The sequence below is a fragment of the Gopherus flavomarginatus genome, chromosome 19 (genome assembly GCF_025201925.1).
Source record: "Gopherus flavomarginatus isolate rGopFla2 chromosome 19, rGopFla2.mat.asm, whole genome shotgun sequence".
In the NCBI taxonomy this organism is placed as follows: Eukaryota; Metazoa; Chordata; order Testudines; family Testudinidae; genus Gopherus; species Gopherus flavomarginatus.
Genome location: NC_066635.1, coordinates 5,853,626 through 5,873,801, shown reverse-complemented (window position 1 = coordinate 5,873,801; position 20,176 = coordinate 5,853,626). Strand labels below are relative to the sequence as shown.

General features: G+C 49.0%; 1 protein-coding gene across 1 annotated transcript in view; it reads left to right on the top strand.

Annotated features, from left to right (window-relative positions):
- The window catches only part of MMP28 (matrix metallopeptidase 28), a 45,954-nt gene that overhangs the window by 8,753 nt on the left and 17,025 nt on the right, over nucleotides 1-20,176 (top strand). Inside the window, exons 2-3 of the mRNA XM_050929639.1 lie at nucleotides 4,340-4,419; nucleotides 7,023-7,210. Of these exons, the coding sequence (XP_050785596.1) occupies nucleotides 4,340-4,419; nucleotides 7,023-7,210 (268 nt within the window). The remainder of the gene's footprint in view (nucleotides 1-4,339; nucleotides 4,420-7,022; nucleotides 7,211-20,176) is intronic.

Sequence of the window (20,176 nt, the reverse complement as noted above, 5' to 3'; positions counted from 1 at the left end):
CAGAGAACCAGAGAACTGCACACACACAGAGCAGAACTCACCCCTTTGTTCATAGGCCAGCATGAAACCTGTGCATCCACTTCACTACTAGAAGTTTGTATCTGCATCCAATCCGTGAGCAGCAAAAAAGGTCCGTGGATATCTGTGGATTCGCAGGGCTCTGTTCACTACCTCTCAGTGCAGGAGTTAATGTCACCCACAAGCAGGGCTGGTGCAAGGAAGTTTTGCGCCCTGCGCCCCCCCCAGCCCTGCGGCAGCTCCCTGCCCCCCCTCCACCCTGAAGCGCCCCCCCTGTGGCAGCTCCTCCCCTGCCCTGAGGTGTCCCCCTGCGGCAGTTCCTGCCCCCGCTCTGGGGAGCAGTGCGGCACTTCCTCATCCCAGCTCACCTCTGCTCCGCCTCCTCCCCGAGCATGCCGCCCCCACTCTAATTCTCCCCCCAGGCTTGCGGCGCCAAACAGCTGATTGGTGCTGCAAGCCTGGGAGGTGGGAGAAGTGGAGTAGCGACAACGCGCTCGGGGAGGAATGCTGTAAAAAAATTGGGGGCACTGCTTTTTGGCGCCCCCAAATCTTGGAGCCCTAGGCAACCGCCTAGTTCACCTTAATGGTAGCACCAGCCCTGCCCACAAGGAATAATCATTTTGTATCATTCAAAGCTGAGTGAAATCCAGGAAGTTTTAAGGGCTTGTATATGCTGGGAAGTTAATTCAGAGTAGGCCTGGTGTGAATTTGAAGCAGCATAGCCATTCCTGATTCACCCCACTGTGTGGATTAAACTGATTTGGAATATGGCACTCTGGAATAAAAGCCTCCAAATGGAGAGTTAATCAGAAATAGCTATTCCGGAGTAACCCTCCATGTAGACAAGAGCCTCACAAACAGCATGAGACCTTGTTGACACACAAAAATTACTCCAGAATCGCTACTGTGCTTTAAATTCACACCCTGCTTAAATCATAGTTAACTTTCAATTATAGACATGCAGACAGCTTTCTCTGTAGAGAGAAATAAATTAGATTTGCCCGTGTTTTAAGAATTTGAGGTATTATTAAAACACACGTGTGGAAATGTTTGGTTTTTTTAAAAGTCATGTTTTAAGCACAAGTATCCCTTTTAATGTTTATAAAGGGCTTTTAGACTCTCTGATTAAAAATATGCTGTGGCAAAACAGGACTGTAATAAGACCATACGCTTTTTGTATCAGGGACATTAGTTTTCCATTTGTGCTGCATAGTGCCTTTTTATGCAATGAAACAATTTTGCAATGAATCTGCAGAATAACAAACACAAAGGTATAGGTGTTAAAAAAAAAAAGAAAAGAAAAAAAAAAAGAAAAGAAAAGGAGTGTGTGCAAGAAACCATCTATTCCTCAGACATTTTTTTTTCCACGGTGTGTGGTTGTAGCCGTTGTCAGTCCTAGGATCTTAGAGAGACAAGGTCAGCGAGGTGATACTTTTCATTGGACCAATTTCTGTTGCTGAGAGAGAGAAGCTTTCAAGCTACACAGAACTCTTCTGGTAGCTTGTCTCTCTCACCAACAGAAGTTGGGCCAATAAAAGATATTACCTCCCCCCTCCACCCCCCGGTGTCTCTAACGTTTTGTGTGTGTTGGCTATACCAGGTGCTGTATATCACAGCTAGAAAGACATTGGCTTTTCTGATTTAAGACCAGTCTCTGGCAGGGCTATATGATGAAAACTGTGGTCTGCCTGCTTCCCCCACCCCAGAATGCTGATAAGGAAAGGGGAGTACTGGAGAGAACAGAGATGGAACAGCGCAGTGCCTCTGAGGGTCTTCTGGTCTCTGCTGAGTCTTGGCTAGAAGCTGGATTAATGAGAAATGTGCTGTCTCTGTAGCATGCTAGGATAGCGTGTAATGGAAATGGTTTGGCTTTCCCTGAGACCGATTGCTCACAAAGACCGAGCCAAACCGCAAAGTCACCCAACGGGTCAGAAACATGAGGGCTGCATGCAGTGAGATGAGCTTCAGTGCTAACGAATTTAAAATCAAGCATCTAGGAACAATCATTGGAAACCTTAGGACCTGTGCTCCTCGCTACCATTGATAGATTCATCCTCACCACCTCCCTGGGAGGCAGGGCAGGATCCCCATTGCACAGATGGGGAATTGAGGCACAGAGACATCATAGTCTTGTCTCCACTGAAAAAAAGGTTGCTGTTTTGACTATGTTGGTATAGTTAAAGGGGCAAAACCCCCCAGTGTAGATGCAGTTGTGGTATAAAAGCATTTGTATCAGTATAGCTTTTTCTGATTCAGCGGAGCAAAATGAGCAATACTGGTATAACTGGGTCTGTGCAAAGACTTTTAGGAATGTAACTCTGTCTGCAAAAATCACCTCCGCAATCAACATGGCTGTGCTGCTAAAGCTTTGAGTGTCAACTGGGCCTAAGTGACTTGTCCAAGGCCACCCTGGAAGTCGGTGGCGGAGCTAGAAATTGGACCCAGATCTTGTGGCGAAGGCTTTAGCCTGTCTTAGACAAGCTGTAGCGAAGGACAGTGTTGGAGAAGAAGGCCTCAGAAGAGAGAGTCTGAGAGAGCTGAGATTATAGCCTGGGAAGGAGAAGATTGAAGGAAGGCAGCTATAAACACTTCCAAGGAGTGACGGAAGGGAACCGTTCGTCTCACAGAATAGTAGGAGCAGCAGGCTAAATGTGATGGAGGGAGAAATCTGAGATGATAGCAAGACTAATGCTCGTAGCCATAGCAACTGGAGGTTGGGATGGACTTGCCAAAGGGAGTTGAGACAGCTGGGCCCTGATCCTGCTCACGCTGAATTCAGTGACAAAGCTCCCATTGTCCCCCATGGGTGCAGGGTTACGGCCTGTCATGGCAGACACCAAAGAGGATGGGATGTTAATGTGACAGAGTGTAACTTACGTGTCCAGGAACTGGGGAGGTGTAAGGTAAATAGTATTTAGAAGGCCCTTGTTATGTCTTACAACACACACACAAAGAAGTTAGATAAAAACATAAATACTCTTTGACACAAGAACCCCAAAACAGGAGAGACAAAACAGGCTGCTCCCTAGGGGCAGGGAGGCATAATTTTCCAGCCTGACTCTCATCACAAGCTTCGCTCCAGAGCCCTCTAGCCTGCCAGCAAGACCAGGAGCCCCTTCTCCCCTTAAAATGATAGCTTGCAAATCCGACATGGTCCTCAGGACACCACAAATATATAGTTTAAATGAAAATATCCACATCCACCCTGATTCACCCACCCACACAAATGTATTGCTGACACCAGGGCTGATTATAGCTGAAGGGGTTTTAAAGACCAAGGGCCTCTCAGTAAGCATAGTCGTTGTAGCGCCATTGAAGTCAAAGGAGCTGCACTGATTTACACCAGGTGATGATTTGGCCTCAAATGTTCTCCTCGTCATTGGTGCAGTTTACACTTTTTTGACATTTCTCTTGCCTCGGATCATGAAAACAGCCAGTCAGTCTCACTTTGGTTTCCCATCAGTTATGCTCTCTGGTTCTCACCTGCTAGCAGGGAAGGTTGGTTGTCTAATGAAACTGTTTCCACTGGGATGGGAGACAATTTCCTAGGAACTTTTCTATGCATATTATATGTTGGACCAAGTCTGAACTGACAAGATCCCTTTATTTAAAATAATGAATAATTAAAGAACAACCGTGAAAACAGAACTCCCTGGTTGCAGGGCAGAGAATGCCATGAGAGCATGTTCCCTCTCCAGGGATACATCTGGTTTCTTTGCAGCAGAAGACAGTGCACACAGCTTTACTGTGGCCACAGATCTCACCTGGGCTCAATCCTTTCCCGCACTGAAGTCCATGGGAGTCTTGCCATTGACTTTGTAGGGAGCAGGATGGAGCTAATCAACATCCGGCACCTTCCTCGTCCCTCAATGGTTTAGAACCATTTCAGTACGCATGATGAACTTTGGCTACGGGCTGTGTGGTCGGCAGGTTGTGCCCAGAGCTCTCTGTTTGAGAGGCATGTTTCAGTATTTCCAAACTACCTCCCTCTGCTGGCTGGAATCAGAATGGCCCAATAATGTCATACGCCCTATACTGCCAGCAGAGAAAGAAGAGTCCCTTTTAGCTCAAGTAGTGGGGCTGGTGCTTTTGGGACAGGAAGATCAGTTCTGTGACTTCTATCCCCACAGTAAGCAACATCCACACATCTGTGTGCTCCTAGGTGGGCCTGGTTTTGCTGCACTATTTCCAGACGTGAACATTGTATCCCAAGCAATCAAGTGCAGATGAATGACTGTTAATATTCTCAGGCTTTTTTTCCCCCAGTTGTGCTTCAGCTACAACTTACTTTTCTGTATTCCTATTTTTCCTTTGATGGCAGATGTTCCTGGAGAAGTATGGCTACTTTGATGAGCCAGCTCCTAATGGACCCACTTCTGAGCAGTTCGCAGAAGCAGTGAGGTAAGAATCTTCCTTTCTGTAGAAATTTCAAATGCAACAAACCAAAATCCCCATCCAGTCCCTGGCTTCTGGGTTGTGTGAGCTGTACCCTAACTTTAGGTAGGGTTGTTAACTTTCTACTCACAGAAAACTGAACACCCTTGCCCCGCCCCTTTGCCAAGGCCCCACCCCGCCCACTCAACACCCCTGCCCTCCTGTCGCTCACTCTCCCCACCCTCCCTCACTTGCTCATTTTCACTGGGCTGGCTCAGGGGGCTGGGGTGTGGGAGGGAGTGCAGGCTCCCGCTGGGGTGCAGGCTCCGGGGTGGAGCCAGAAATGAGTTCAGAGTGAGGGAGGGGGCTCCAGGCTGAGGCAGGGGCTTGGGACATGGGCAGGGGGTGAGAGGGCTCCAGCTGGGGGTGCAGACTCTGGGGTGGGGCTGCGGATGAGGGGTTTGGGGTGCAGGGAGGGGTTGAGGGCTCCGGCTGGGGGTTCAGGCTCCGGGCTGGGGCTGAGAGGTTCAGAGGGTGGGAGGGGACTCTGGGCTGGAGCAGGGGGCTGGGATTTGTGTGGGGGGTGTGGGCTCCAGCTGGGGGTGCAGACTCTGGGATGGGGCTGGGGATGAAGAGTTTGGAGTGCAGGGAGGAGCTCTGAAATGGAGCTGGGGGGTTCAGAGGGCAGGAGGGGGAAGAGGGCCGGGGCAGAGGATTGGGGCACGGGGATGCATGTGTCAGGCATGCAGGCTCCAGGCGCCGCTTACCTCAAGCAGCCACCACGTCCCCCCACTCCCGGCTCCTACCCGTCCGCAGGTGCCACCCCTGCAGCTCCCATTCGGGAGACGACATGGCAGCTGCTTCCCAGGAGCTGCGTGGCGTAGAGGCTAGCAGGGAGCCTGTCAGCCCCGCTGCGCAGCACCGCCAACCGGACAGTCAGTGGCGCTGACCGGAGCTGCCGGGATCCCTTTTCGACCGGGCATTCTGGTTGAAAACCGGACACCTGGGCACCTTAACCTTAAAGTCTCTTCCCAGCAAAGGTCTTTTCCTGTGCCCTGTCTATCTTCTAAGCAGGCAAAAGCAAGCTGGTTGTTGTAAAATACACAGCCGCATGCCCAGCTCCCAGCAGCGATGCGCTGACCTGCACCATTCAGCCCAGTATCTTACTGCACAGATTTGTTTGCCTTTTATGGCCTGGTTAGAATAATATCTGCAGCAATGCTGCAGTTCGTGAGTGGCTGGAAGATTTCATGACTGTCTGGGATGACAGGTGCACTTATAACAACACCACCACCTGGTCTGTTAATGGTGCTTTTCAGCAATAGATCTCAAAGCACATTACAAAGGAGGCCAGTATCATCTCCCCCATTTTGCAGATGGATAAACTGAGGCACAAGACATGAGTTTCCCAAGGTCACCCAGCGGGCCAGGAGTAGAACCCACATCTCCTGAGCTCTAGTCAGGTGCTGTGTTCGCTAGGACGCACTTTCTCTGTTCTCTCATATGCTGGCGTAGAGGGGCCATAGATTCCGAGGCCAGAAGGGTCCATTGTGATTGCAGGACAGGTTGTCTCCTGGGAGCTGTGCTCTTCCTGGGGCTTTCGTTAGCTGATTAATGCCAGGGGCGGGCCTCCCACCTCAGCACATCCTTGTGGATTGTGTTAGGTGCCATGGAGGAGATTGCCCTTTCCGAGAGAGCCTGGCTCCAGAGAGTTTTCCCTCCCTTCCCCAGGTGCCAAGCATATGAACGTGAGCGAGAGGGGAGTTTCACGCTTGTAAAATGGCACCAGCTGCCAATGCAAAAGCTGTACCGAACTCTGGCTGTATTGCGTTAACAGCCCCAGGAGCCTGTAGTGCAGCAGATGCAGCAAGAAACATGTGGCACCCAGGAGTGCTGGGAGCTGGCTGATTTTATTTGCCTGGGCTCAATCCCCTGACAGGCCGGGGACAGGGTTACCAAAGGTTAATATGCTGTCACGTGGCAAGCATCAGTGTGTGCTGACTCCTCTTCCAGCTCTCCTGGGCCATGCTCTGATCTCAGAGATGCCTGTGTGCCCTCGGGTTATTGCATTGACTTCAGTGCATATGCCCCAGTCTGATTAAAATCCATTCAATCCTGGGCCTCCCCTGCTAAGTCTGCCAGCCGGAGCCAACTGTGCTTCTCACCTGTCTGCTAGGAGCTGAATGTGGATATCTGCCTGTGAGAAATGGAACTGGGATGCGTCGACTCATTTTAGCATGGCAGGCAGTGTGGTGCAGTGGTTAGAGCAAAGGCCTGAGCATCAGGAGGCCTGGGTTTTAGCCCAGGCTCTGCTGTCGTAGTCCCTGCTCTGTGCCTCAGTTTCCCCTCTGTGCAGTGTGGGTAACCACATGTATAAACAGCTTTCAGATATGTGGATGACAAGTGCTGCATCCTGCTCCCAGCACAATGAAAGCTTTGCCATAGGACTCAGTGGGCCTGGGATCTGGTCCTATAGGTGTCGAGCACTATCATTTCCCATCATGCACCAATGCCAGCGGCTCCCTGTGTGAACCAGTGATTGAGGGCTGGGCGGCTCCAGGTCTTGCTATCATTCTGTGTGGCCCTTCAGTTCCCTGCTGTCTCTGACATGTCTTCCCCTTCTTTCTCAGGGAGTTCCAGTGGGTGACCCACCTGCCGCTCAGCGGGGTCCTGGATACTTCCACGCTCCACCAGATGAACCTGCCACGATGTGGTGTGAGTGATGCAGAAAGCCACGCTGCCTGGGCCGAGCGGGTGCGCGCTCTGCTTTCTGGCAGATGGGCCAAGACGAGACGCGGGAAGCGCTATGCGCAGCAGGGTAGGTGCTTTCGCTGTTCACTGAGATTGTCATGGGCCAAGTGCAATAATGCAGGCTGCTGGCCAATAAAACCTGGGTGCTTGCCCAAGCTACATGTGATTGAACTTTTACATACTGTGACTTGATTCCCAGAGCACCTGTAACTTGGCTGAGGTGCTGGTAGCCTCTCCTAGCAAAACAAGAGCAGGAGAAGACCTAGTAAGTTACCTCGTCCTGCTGCTGCCTAGTATGGGTTGTTCCTAGAAGCTGCCTGAAGATGGGCCTTTCTGCTGAATTTTACCCATTCTTTTGCACATCTGACTTCAGCAACAATTAGAGCTGATTGGAAACTGAAATTTCTGTTCCATGGGAAATTCTGAAATTTAGATTCTTTTTAGGGCTGTCAAGCAATTAAAAAAAGTAATCGTGATTAATCGCGCTGTTAAACAATAACAGAATAGCATTTGTTTAAATATTTTTGAATGTTTTCTACATTTACAAATATATTGATTTCAATTACAACACAGAATAGAAAGTGTACAGAGCTCACTATATTTATTTTTTATTACAAATATTTGCATCGTAAAAAACAAAAGAAATAGTGTTTTTCAGTTCATCTCATACAAGTACTGTCGTGTACAAGTACTGTAATCTCTTTATTATGAAAGTTGAACTTACAAATGTAGAATTATGTACAAAAAAAACTGCATTCAAAAATAAAACAACGTAAAACTTTAGAACCTACAAGTCCATTCAGTCCTACTTCAGACAGTCGCTCAGACAAACAAGGTTGGTTACAATTTGCAGAAGATAATGCTTCCCACTTCTTGTTTACAATGTCACCTGAAAGTGAGAACAGGTGTTCACACGGCACTGTTGTAGCTGGCATCGCAAGATATTTACATGCCAGACATGCTAAAGATTCATATGTCTCTTCATGCTTCAATCACCATTCCAGAGGACATGCATCCATGCTGATGGTAGGTTCTTCTCGATAACGATCCAAAGCAGTGCCGACCGACACATGTTCATTTTTATCATCTGAGTCAGATGCCACCAGCAGAAGGTTAATTTTCTTCTTTGGTGATTCGGGTTCTGCAGTTTCCGCATCTGAGTGTTGCTCTTTTAAGACTTCTGGAAGCATGGTCTACATCTCGTCCCTCTCAGATTTTGGACCGCACTTCAGATTCTTAAACCTTGGATTGAGAGCTGTAGCTGTTTTTAGAAATCTCACAGTGGTACCTTCTTTGCATTTTGTCAAATCTGCTGTGAAAGTATTCTTAAAACGAACATGGGCTGGGTCATCATCTGAGACTGCTCTAACGTGAAATATATGGCAGAATGCAGATAAAACAGAGCAGGGAACATACAAGTCTCCCCCAAGGAGTTCAGTCACAAATTTAATTAACACATTTTTTTTTTAATGAGCATCATCAGCGTGGAAGCATGTCCTCTGGAATGGTCCTGAAGCATGGAGGGGCATATGAATGTTTAGCAGATCTGGCACGTAAATACCTTGCAACGCCAGCTACAAAAGTGCTGTGCGAATGCCTGTTCTCACTTTCAGGTGACAATGTAAATAAGAAGCAGGCAGCAGTATCTCCTGTAAATGTAAACTAACTTGTTTGTCTTAGTCCACGTCCAGACTAACCCGCAGCATCGGCGGGTTAAAATCGATTGCTCGGGGATCGATATATCGCGTCTAGTCTGGACGCGATGTATCGATCCCCGAGCGCGCTTACATCGATTCCGGAACTCCATCAACCCGAACGGAGTTCCGGAATCGACACGGAGAGCCGCGGACATCGATGCCGCGCCGTCCAGACCGGTGAGTACCTCGATTTTAGAAATTCAACTTCAGCTACGTTATTCACGTAGCTGAAGTTGCGTATCTAAAATCGATTTTAATACCCTAGTCTGGACATGGCCTTAGTGATTAGCTGAACAGGAAGTAGACCTGAGTGGACTTTATTTTGTTTTTGAGTTTAAAGATAAAGAGATTGCACTACGGTACTTGTATGAGGTGAATTGAAAAATACTATTTCTTTTGTTCATCATTTTTCCAGTTCAAATATTTATAATAAAACTCATGTAAAATGAGCACTGTACACTTTGTATTCTGTGTTGTAATAGAAATCAATATATTTGAAAATGTAGAAAAACATCCAAAATATTTACTAAATTTTAATTGGTATTCTATTGTTTAACAGTGTGATTAATCGCAATTGATTTTGTAATCACGATTAACTTTTTTGAGTTAATCATGTGCCTTAACTGCGATTAATCAACAGCCCTAATTCTTTTTTTTTCCTTGTCCTGAATCATAAGGAAAAGCCAAACTTCCCCGTGGAACAAAAATTCCAAAAAAACTCTGTTTGAGAGCATCAAATTGTTCCGTTTTGCTGATGTTGAAACACTTCATTTTGGTAATGTCAAAACATTAGAATGTAATTAAAAGTATTATAATAAATATAATATATATTATAATACTAAAAGAATATTTAATGCAATATAAATGTCTAAACAAATCGAAATGATAAATCTGAAATGAAACATTTGCATCTTATCAAAATGCAACATTTTGACTTTCTCGAAATGAAAGCCCATGGCGATTTGTTTCAACATATTCCTTATTGAAATTGACGTGGTCCCATGAAATATTTTGATTTTGACAAAGTTGCATTTTCCAATAGAAAATTCTCCTCTCGGAAAATTTTTGAGCAGGTCTAGCAAACCCTGAGATCTTGTTATTTATCATCTCCGCACGTCCCGCGATGTCTGTTTTAAATTACTCTGGCAGCCTCTACAAGCGTCCAGCTCTAGGCTTGGCTGAGGTAGTTGGATGTATCTTTTATTTGATTCTTATCCTGGCTGTACTGCCGTAATTTAACACTTGGAGAAGAGGGGGCAAGAAGATAGAATGATCTTTTCTCCCTTTCAAGGACATTTGAACACATCTGTCTGCTAAGTATAATTACACCTATTGGACCATAAAATCCCTGATCAACATCAAGGAAATAGCTGCCCAAAATTAAAATTGTGCGACTGAGATCCAGGCTTGTTAGTGAGAAGAACTTTTGGAAAACATGTATCTGCCTGTTCCAGCCTTTTGGAGGTTAATGACTGAGCCAGTGCTGAGTTGATCCCGTCACTAGGATTGTTTGGAAGGAATTGCACTAAACATTCATTCTGAAAATTGTCCCAAGTTTCTCTCCATAGACAATAGCTTACAAAGACACTGCTGTAAATGACTCTTATTTGGCATTGTTCTCCATATTGCAAGTTCATGTCGGGCAGGTTCTGTTCGATCTCTTTTACTGTCGTATCTGAGCATCTTCCAGCTGTGCATTAAGTAACATGGATAACCTCTGGCATGCGTAGTTCATTCCTGCCTGGGGGGAGCGGTGTGTGTGCTGTGGAGTGGCTTGTTTGGATAGGGTTTGGTTTTGCTTTAAATGTCCAAGCAAATGTGTTTGTATCTGAGAAGGCAGGTCAGAGAAATGCCTCCGGCACTTGGAGTGGAAGCGGGTAAAGTTTGTGAGGGTCCGGTGGGAGTTAAGATTTAAAATTTTTATTAAAGCTAATGTTAAAAAAATGATATAGTACATAGGTTGGGAAAAGAGTGTCTGTACATCTGGGTGTAGTGCTTAGATTATCCACGAATTCAAAGTCAGTTTTTTAAATGTCATATGCTACATAATGAACAATAACCCAAATTTAGCTGACTAGATTTAACAATACAGTTTGGATATTAGAATCCGAATACTCGGGTACATGACTCATGAAAAGTTGTATGGAGATTTGGTTGTGCAAAGCAAAATATATCAATGAGTGGAGATTGTCCCTCAGTAATATGAGAATTAGGTTGGTTGTCCATTTAGAAAATACAATCCACAAGGAAAGTATTTGTTACTTTCCTGACTGCCCTCGTCCCTCCTGGTATTGTCGATGTCCGGTGATGTGTTCTATGTAGATCTCCCTCGACCACCTGATGGCACCCAACACCACGAGTTGCTGCGTCAGCTGAGCGTAGCGTTGAACTATTCCGCATTCTCTCAGCACTTGCTTGTTACTGGGGTTCCATGCGCCTTAGGCTCCAACAATCAGTCCATGTGTCTGGACCTGGTAACCCTTAGCCAGGGCCGGCTCCAGGCCACAGCGTGACAAGCGCATGCTTGGGGCGGCATGCCGTGGGGGGCCGCTCTGGCGGTTGTCGGGAGGGCGGCAGGCGGCTCCAGTGGACTTCCCGCAGGCTTCGCTGCGGAGGGTCCGCTGGTCCCGCGGCTCCGGTGGAGGGAAGCCTGCGGGAGGTCCACCGGAGCCGCGGGACCGGCGAGCAGCAGAGTGCCCCTCGCGGCGTGCCGCCGTGCTTGGGGCGGCAAAATTGCTAGAGCCGGCCCTGCCCTTAGCTCTCAAGGTGTCGGCCAGCGGGGCATATTTCTCTACCTTTTGAGCTCGGGCATGGTGGAAGGCCGGGGTCCTGTTCTCGAAGGGCACTCTGACATCCACCATGATGATCTTCTTCCGGTCTGCGTTGGTGACGATGATGTCCGGTCGCAGTTGACTGTCGGTTCTGGGGATATAGTCTCAGACTGGCCCCTGAGGATGCTCTGTCTCCTGCACAGATGAGTGTGACCCTTATAACAGAAAGTTCCTCAGTGCCTGAGGCATGAGGTCAACTCTGGACCCCATTCTGAAGTCTGATGATTCTTTTTTTCTTTTAAGCAAGATAACTAATGCACTCATGCCATCTCATTGTGAAATCCAAGTGGAGATAAGGCACAGGTAGATTTTCCTACAGTGTAGCTGTTTGAGATCAACACGGTTCTCCCACCCAGAGGTGACCTTGCTGGGCTACATCACAATGGCCTTATCTGCATTAGGATTATGGCAGCCTATTTATCTCACTATAAAATAAACATCTTTTCTGTCAGGGAAGACACCGCTCCTGGATCCAGGCCATTGAGTGCCTTGAAGATAAGGACCAAGACCTCTCATTGTTTCTAGCTCACTCAGGGAAGACTGCCTGGAGGAGGGGAAATTAAGGCAGGCTTGGCACATCTCTGGGACTGATGGCTGCTTAGGCCAGGTTTGGAGGCTGTCTTTTAGGGCGGCTTCCAACAAAACCACAGTCCTTAAAACTGGACCTGTGCCCCTACCAGTAATAACAATGGGCACAATTGGCAAAGGGGGATGCTTAAGGGTACCTAAATCAGAGTGCCTCGATTTTCAAAGTCCCTGAGCAACTGCAGCTCCCATTGAAATCAGCGGGCGTTCCAGATTTGCATTGCCTCTGAAAATCAGGATGCTTTGCCCGAGTGCCTGTGTTTGAACACAGGGGTTTGTGCTTCCATCGGAGACTCTCAAAGTGCCTTGCGAGGAGGAAAGCACTGTTAGCAGTCTGGGTGTATGTCTGTCTGCTGAGTTAATGGCATCAGACCATCTGGTCATAGATTCGTGGCTACAGGGCCGGATTTGCCTCTGAGCTGGGCACGCCTAGCGCCAGGCGAGTCAGCACCGTCACACCCATTTACCCGGCCCCTCATCTCCCGTCAGCTGCCTTCCAAATACGCCCGTCAGTAACATGCTTTGTGGGGAGAGCAGGCTGGGCGCAGCTGTGCCTGGGACATGGGAAAAGTTAATGAGAGATTAGATAAGTGCCAGTGACATGTCTGCATCTGTTTTAGTGGCTGATGTTGATGGTGAGGTGGGGAATGTTCCCCAGAGGCAGCACTTTCCCTCCCGGCCGGGCAGGATTGTTACACGCAGCTGGTTTCCCTACAATAAATCGTGACTCTTCTTCTCATCTTTCCTACGAACTATCTTGGCAGGGCTCCATGGAGATAGGACAAAGCATTTGTAGGCAGGGGGCGGGGAAGCGAACAGGATTTAGGCAAGGCAGGTTTGCAGAGGAGACCGAGGCAGGCAGGGACACGGAGAGGGAGTGGGCTGCAGAGGAGAAGGTGCTGGGCAGAGAACACTAAAGAAGAGAGACCAGGAGATGGACAAGAGCAGGTCCATGCAGTCAAGGGGGGTGATTTGGAACAGGATCCTGGAATGAATCGAGATCCACGGGCAGGGGTGAAAGTAACTTAAAGGACTTACTGATACGCAGGGCTGGGGTCCTGAGAAGGGGCGGGGCCTCAGTTGAAAGGAGCGGGGCCTTGACTGGAACAGATGGGGACTTTAAATCCCCGGGCCCTTTAAATCGAGTCTTGGGACACTTTACAGATCATGTATAACAATCTTTCCATTCTTCACTGAAATGCAGCCACCTCTGGGGTGGAGGGCAGCAGCCATCATGGTGTGGAGGGAGAGGAAGGATTGGCAGGGAACCCTTACACGTATGAGATCTTCAGTGTACATGGAGACTAGAGAGGCCCTTATCTGACAGACCCATGCGCAGGGAGCTGCAGGGATTCCCAGTGTGTCTGCCTTGCAGGGCTCTAGGCATTTCATATTTGGCGCTAAGCCCCGAGGTGGATCGGGAATTGGAATGCTGTGGAATCCATGGCGCCTTGAGAGGAAAACCTGGCACAGAGAGGCGTGTTCTTCCCTTGCCAAAGGGTGTGTGAACCTGGTTAGCCTGGCGGTGGCAATGTAAATGAAGAGGCTTTTTGGTCACTGGGAGCTGTGTTTCTTGGTGTCTGGGGACAGCTGGGCGATGCCAGCAGGCCGGGGGGTGAATTGTGCAAACACCACGTATCCTGCTGGGTTCCCTGAGTGCCCCCAGAAACTTGGGGCCTGATCCTGCCTGATGCTGGCCACCCCAGGGACTTTGCAGTGGTGAAAGCAGAAGGAAAGAGGAGGGGGTCACTGCTAACCCCAAGCCGGGGAGAGGCCACTGCTGTTAGCTGGGCCTCCCCCTGCTCCCACTTAATCTAACCCCTGCTTTAGTGGTGGCCCCGAGGATCAAATTCTGCCCTTGGTGATGCACATGGAATCAATGGTTGTGTGCATCTGAGACCAGAGTCTGACCGCTGGGTCCAATCCGTCCACTGAAGCCAGTGGCATCACTCGGGGATGGACTTGCCCATGGACGTCTAAGGGCACAACTGAGACTAAACCCACAAGAGAAGAGAAATGCAGCGCGGGAGAAATCATCTCTCTAGAGCCATAAACAGTCTTCCCTTCCCACCCCTGTATGAGTCATTCCAAGGGGAGGGAGCTGGGGAGGAAGAGTCCCTAAGCAGGGAAACCCAAGTGAGGGGGCGAAGCTTCCAGCATGGCTAGAGTGGAGAAAGTGGGCGAGGGAAGACACGGATTCCTCAGCTGGCTCTTCACGTCCTATCAGACCAGCTTCCTCGCGGGTGGAATGGACCAAAGCCAGGGAGGATGCTAAGGGATCAGAGTAGAAAACAGAACCATCAAGGAAGCCCTGCCAGATGTTCCCTGTCTGATCCCTGGTGATCCTTCCTTTTCCTCTTCCTTTGTTATCGCCATTATTTATTTCTGTTGTGATTGTGCCTTGGGCCCCATTGTGTTAGGTGCTGTACAGACACAGCAAAGAGAGGATCCCTGCCCCATAGATCTTACAGTCTAATCCCATTACAACTGCAAGCCTCTGCTGAGCCTTTCCAGCCTGTTAGGGGATGTTGTGAAGGCAAAGACTATAACAGGGTTCAAAAAAGAACTAGATAAGTTCATGGAGGACAGGTCCATCAATGGCTATTAGCCAGGATGGGCAGGGATGGTGTCCCTGGCCTCTGTTTACCAGAACTGGGAATGGGCGACAGGGGATAGATGACTTGATGATTCCCTGTTCTGTTCATTCCCTCTGGGGCACCTGGCATTGGCCACTGTCAGAAGACAGGACACTGGGCTAGATGGACCTTTAGTCTAACCCAGTGTGGCTGCTCTTAAGTGGGTTGGGGTTATTGCTTTCTGAACCTAGGAGGGTTCTCATTTGAGTACCAATGTATCGAGTGGACAGGGAGTCTGCGTTCAGTGAGTCTGGACAGAGCGTCCCAGGAAGTATGTGGGGCGACGGGCAGGAGGAAATAGAGGCAGAAATGGCAAACTTTGTCCCCTGCCAAGGAACGTGGCAGGGTTGTTGGAGACTGGTGTGTACTGGAGGCTGGTGACAGAGGTGAACTGATGCACCAGGGTGGCACTCAGGGCAAAGTTCACAGCACATGCACAAACAGAAACACTTGTGCTGGAAGCTTGCAACCTGACACCACTTTATTTCTCAGAATTCAGAACCATGACACACAAGATCCCCAGAACCTAGAGAGAGAGAGCAGGCTGGGCCCAGAAACAGTGGCACTGCTCACGCTACCTTGCTTTCTGCTGGCTCTGACCAGACTATCTGGTTGCATGCGTCTCTCCCAAGCACCCTAACCTGTAGCAGGGTCAGGAACAACCTCCCCAAGCACTCCTAGGGCAGAGTTCCCAGTCTGTGGAGTGTGCTCCGCTAGGAGGTCACAGAGAACCATTCAGGGGGGCACAGATGGGGCCAGAGACAGCCCCCATGGTGAGGTGGGCAGGGAGTGCCACCCAGCTCTGCTCCTGGCCCCAGCTGCTGGCTCTGTGCCCAGGGCTCTGCTGCTGGCCCTGTGCCCGGGGCTCCGCACTCATCCCCAGCTGTGGCCCCAGCTTCGCCCTCCTTACCCCTGTCCACATCCCCCCTCCCAAAGCCGTGGCCCCACTCCCCGGCCCCAGCTCTGGGGTTGGGGAGGGTGCGGACAGGGGTAAGGAGGGGCACGAAGTAAAAAGTTTGGTGACCCCTGTCCTAAGGGATTGCTGGGAGCATGTTTGCCAGTTGTGGGTAGACAGAGATATGCTCAATTTGTTTGAGCTAGTGCATTAAAAATAGCCGCGTAGCCGGGGTAGCAGCAGTGGCAGCTCTGGCTAGCTGCCCGCGTACATACCAAAGTGGGCCGGCTGGATTTGCACTCAGGCAGGAAGCCTGAGCTGCTGTCTGCGCTACCCCAGCTACGCTGCTATTTCTAGCTTGAGCAGAGCTAGCGCGGCTGTCTACATGTGCTGCATAGATGTGTCCTTAAAGGGATAGCTTGCAATTCCATCACAGTCCTCGCTACACCGCTGGAACGAAAAACCAAAATGGTTCCATTCATACAATGTCCCTTTTGGACATTCTTAAAACATTTTCCCCATGTTTCCCCTCCCACCTCCCACTGAATGTCCTTACAACTGAGAGGAAATGGCTTTTCCCTAAGGAAAACTCTAGACATAAAAATTTTGACTGACTCTCCTGGCCAGTCCAGCTGCATTTTCCAAGCCTGTTGAAACCATAAGTAGTCTTACTGCTAGCTGCATTGGTACTCGGCAGCACATAAACTGGTGTTTCTCCCCACTCCTCCCCTCACAACCAGTTCTTCTGCGTGCGCGGACAGCTGATTGCTCGGTTCATTCTCCATCACTGGCAATTTTTAAATCGAGATCAGCTGTCTTTCGAAAAGATCTGCTCTAGTTCCAACAGGAATTAGTTTGGGGCAATTCTCCTGGCCTGTGTTATACTGGAGGTCAGACCCGATGGTCAAGTGGTCCCTTCTGGTGTTAGAATCTATGAATTGTGCTGATGTGTGGGCAGGGAAGGGGAAGAGAAGCCGCACAGCCCTGCCATGTGATCCTCCCGGGGGAACTGCAGAGAGTGGCTGTGGCAGGACAAAGAGTGATTAGGCCGGGTGGCTGGGAAGCCAGACCCTCCAGAAGCGTTCTGCGGAGCTCATTGTTTATCCTGCTTTCAACAGGAAGCAGTCTGTCTGAGCCTGGGGTGAGGTTTGTTGGAGAAAGGGGAACAGTAGGGATGGGATCTTCTGTTAGGTGACGGTCTCACCCGTGTGCTCTGCAATGCCAGCTCCCGATTACAACATGCTGTGGATAAAACGCTGTTGCATCATGTAGTGTAGACTGGACCTAACCATGTTTTTTACCCCATTCCAAACTGTGGTCAGACCGGGGCTGGTTCTATGCAGCAAGATAGAGCCATGTTTGGCCTGGCAGGGGACAAGTCTGTGGCCATGCTAATTTAGGCACCGGACGCCCATAAAGGAGAGCACACCGCAGACTGCACCCGCTCCCTGAATCCTTCCCTGCCTTTATCCGCCCTCCCTCCATCCCTATAGAATCCTACCCTACCGAGTGGGGGAAACGTGTAACTGAGCCACTGTTCACTTCACACAGCAGCATCTGGAGGTCCTGGCTTGGCTGCTGGAGTGAGAACAGGGCCCCATCTTCTGGGCACCTCCCCATAGTGTTCGCTGATGTTTTAAGCCCCAGCCCTGGTTTGCCTTTGCAATAGGGGACTGGGCTTGTTAGAAAAGCGCATCCTGTCACCCGCTTTAATCGCCTCGGTGCCAGCCCCAGACGTTTATTTGGCTGTGCCCGTGACAGGAGAAGAGTGTGTCTGGAGGTATCTGCAATGAAGCTCTGAAACTGCATAGGCAGGCTTTGGAAGTGCTGGCCCGTCAAAGGGGATTAGCTGCGAAAAAGCCCTGCACAAGCCCAGCTGAGATAAACAGGAGGAAATGGGCATCCCACCAGCGGAAAACCCATCTGTGCAGGCTGCAGTTGCCTTTTCCTAGACCCCATTGCTCGCTCTGCTTTAGCTGCGGGCTGCTCTGGCCTGGCTTTCCCGGAAAGCGCAGATGCAGGGCCTGGTCCAGGTTTTATTCCACTGGAACCCACTGGCTTCACTGGAGATACTCCAGATTCGCACCAGCACACGTGAGATCCAAATCCTGCCGGCAGCCTTTAGGGGCAAGCGGTGGCCGCAGTGATGTGCCTGGTGTCTGCTCGGTTGGAAGGGGCTGATGCTAAGGGATGAGAGGGACGTATTCCCCCACCGCAGCCTGAACCAGCTGCCTCCACCCTGCAGGGCTGGGGAGTGAACAGTTGGACTCGGAATCTTAAAGAGACCCCGTGCCGTCGGGGTCATGCATTATGTTTGTTCTCAGCCCAAGTGATGCTGGCATCAGAAGGCTCAGGAAAGTCCACTTCGGTGTTTAAAAATCCCTTGCTCTCAATTTCATCTGACAGTTTATACCAGGTGTGGAATGCTTCGCGCCTGTGGCCGCTTTCCAACCAGTAGAGGTGCAGACATTCTCCTGGGCGATGCCCCATAAGGCAGAGTTATGTGAAGCATTTCCGAATGCGCAGTTCCCACGTCCTGCATCCAGCTGGTTATTAATGCTGGCACATGTCATAGCCTAGGCCACTCAGCCCTTATGTAAATCACATGTGGAACTAGGAATTCCCTCCCCCCCACCATAACTGACAGTAAGTGCTTCTCGTCCTTTGGCTTTTGCATGTGTCTGTATAGAATTCCTCGGTTGCTTGGGAGTCATGAGGCAGCCCCACAGCTGGTGCAGAACAGATTCAGTCCATTGATGTTCATAGATCCATTTACTCAATGGCGCTACACTGTGCTTCTGAGAGGAAGGATGGCTTAGTGGTTAGGGAACTACCTAGAATTTGGGAGACATAGGTTCAGTTCCCTACCCTGCTACAGACTTCCTGTGTGGCCTTGGGTCGAACATTTAGCCTCTCTGTGTCAGTTCCCCATGGATAAAATGGAGATTCTAGCACTGCTTTCCCTCATGGGGGGTTGTGAAGATAAATGTATTGTGAGATGCTCAGCTACCACAGTAAGGGGTGGCTGGCTAGATGGACACTAGCTGAGGATGTAGCTAAGTATGTGGCTAAAACGCTATGAAACTACGTTGCAATGGATAACGCAAAGTGTCTTGTAATAGAACCGAAAGAACTCATGATGCCAAATTTAGAACATGCTCATAGATTCCCAGGCCAGAAAGGATCATTGTGATCATCTAGTCTGACTTCCTGTCTAGCTCAAGCCAGAAAACGGCCCCAGAATTATTCCTAGAGCAGATCTCCTAGAAAAATGTCCAATCTTGATTTAAAAATGGCCATGATGGAGAATCCACCACAACCTTGGGTAAATTGATCCTGTGGTTAATTCACCTCACTGTTAAAAATGTACGCCTTATTTCCAGTCCAAATTTGTCTAGCTTCAACTTCCAGCCGTTGGATAGTTTTGTACCTTTCTCTGCTCGGTTGACAAGCTCAAGAAGTGTAGTTCTAAGTATAATGAGAACGTGAAACCTCTGAGGTTCCAGGTCCACTTGGTGCCGGCAAAATGCAAGTTTGATACTACTGAATGTTTTAGCTAGTTCTTATCCCTGCCATCCTAGTATTGTAATAGGGCAAGGAAAATGCATTCACCTAGGCCTCTTTGGGGCAGATCCTCTGTTGCTGTAAATCAGTGCAGCTCCTCTACAATCTAGTTTACTTAGCACAGTTTCACTATGTTAGAAAAGTAATTAAAAAAAAAATCCTTTAGAAAAACAAAGGTTGAAACTCAGAGTGGGAGGACTGAGGAATGTTCATGAGACTGAACAAAACATCAGGCAGTCTGAACCCTGGTAGGACTCCCCCTCTCCAATGCAAATTTCCCCCCAGATATTCTGGTCTCTACAGCTGGTGGTTCAGATTTAAACATTTTATTAAGATGATGTTTTTTAAAAAAAAGTGAGCGGTACAGAACTTAAGCATAGAAGTTTCTGGTTATCAGGGAATAACGTACAGATTATTGAGGGGTGCGAAGTTCGGTTTAAGATCGGGTGGCGTAAGGAATACATAATCTGCAGTATCCCCGATTGGGGGTAAAGGGTTGATGGGGCGAAGTACAGACGTTGAGATATGAGGGTATGATGTTCGTATAATGGCTATGTTCAGGTGTGTAGTATAATGAATGGATATGATGATGAGGATGGATGGACCCTCATTTGGTGAGATTTAATGTTCAGGGAGTTTATGGTTCCAGTTCATATGATCCAATGGAGAAAGTCTCTTGGAAACGGCTCAGCTTTCCTCACAATTGAGTGGAAGCACGGAAGTGGCCGAGTGCTTTAAGTTGGACACCTAGAAACCAAAGCCCGTTGACTTTTGAAAGAATAGCAATCCGTAGCTCTTATTGAGTGCTTTGCACCAGTAGATCTC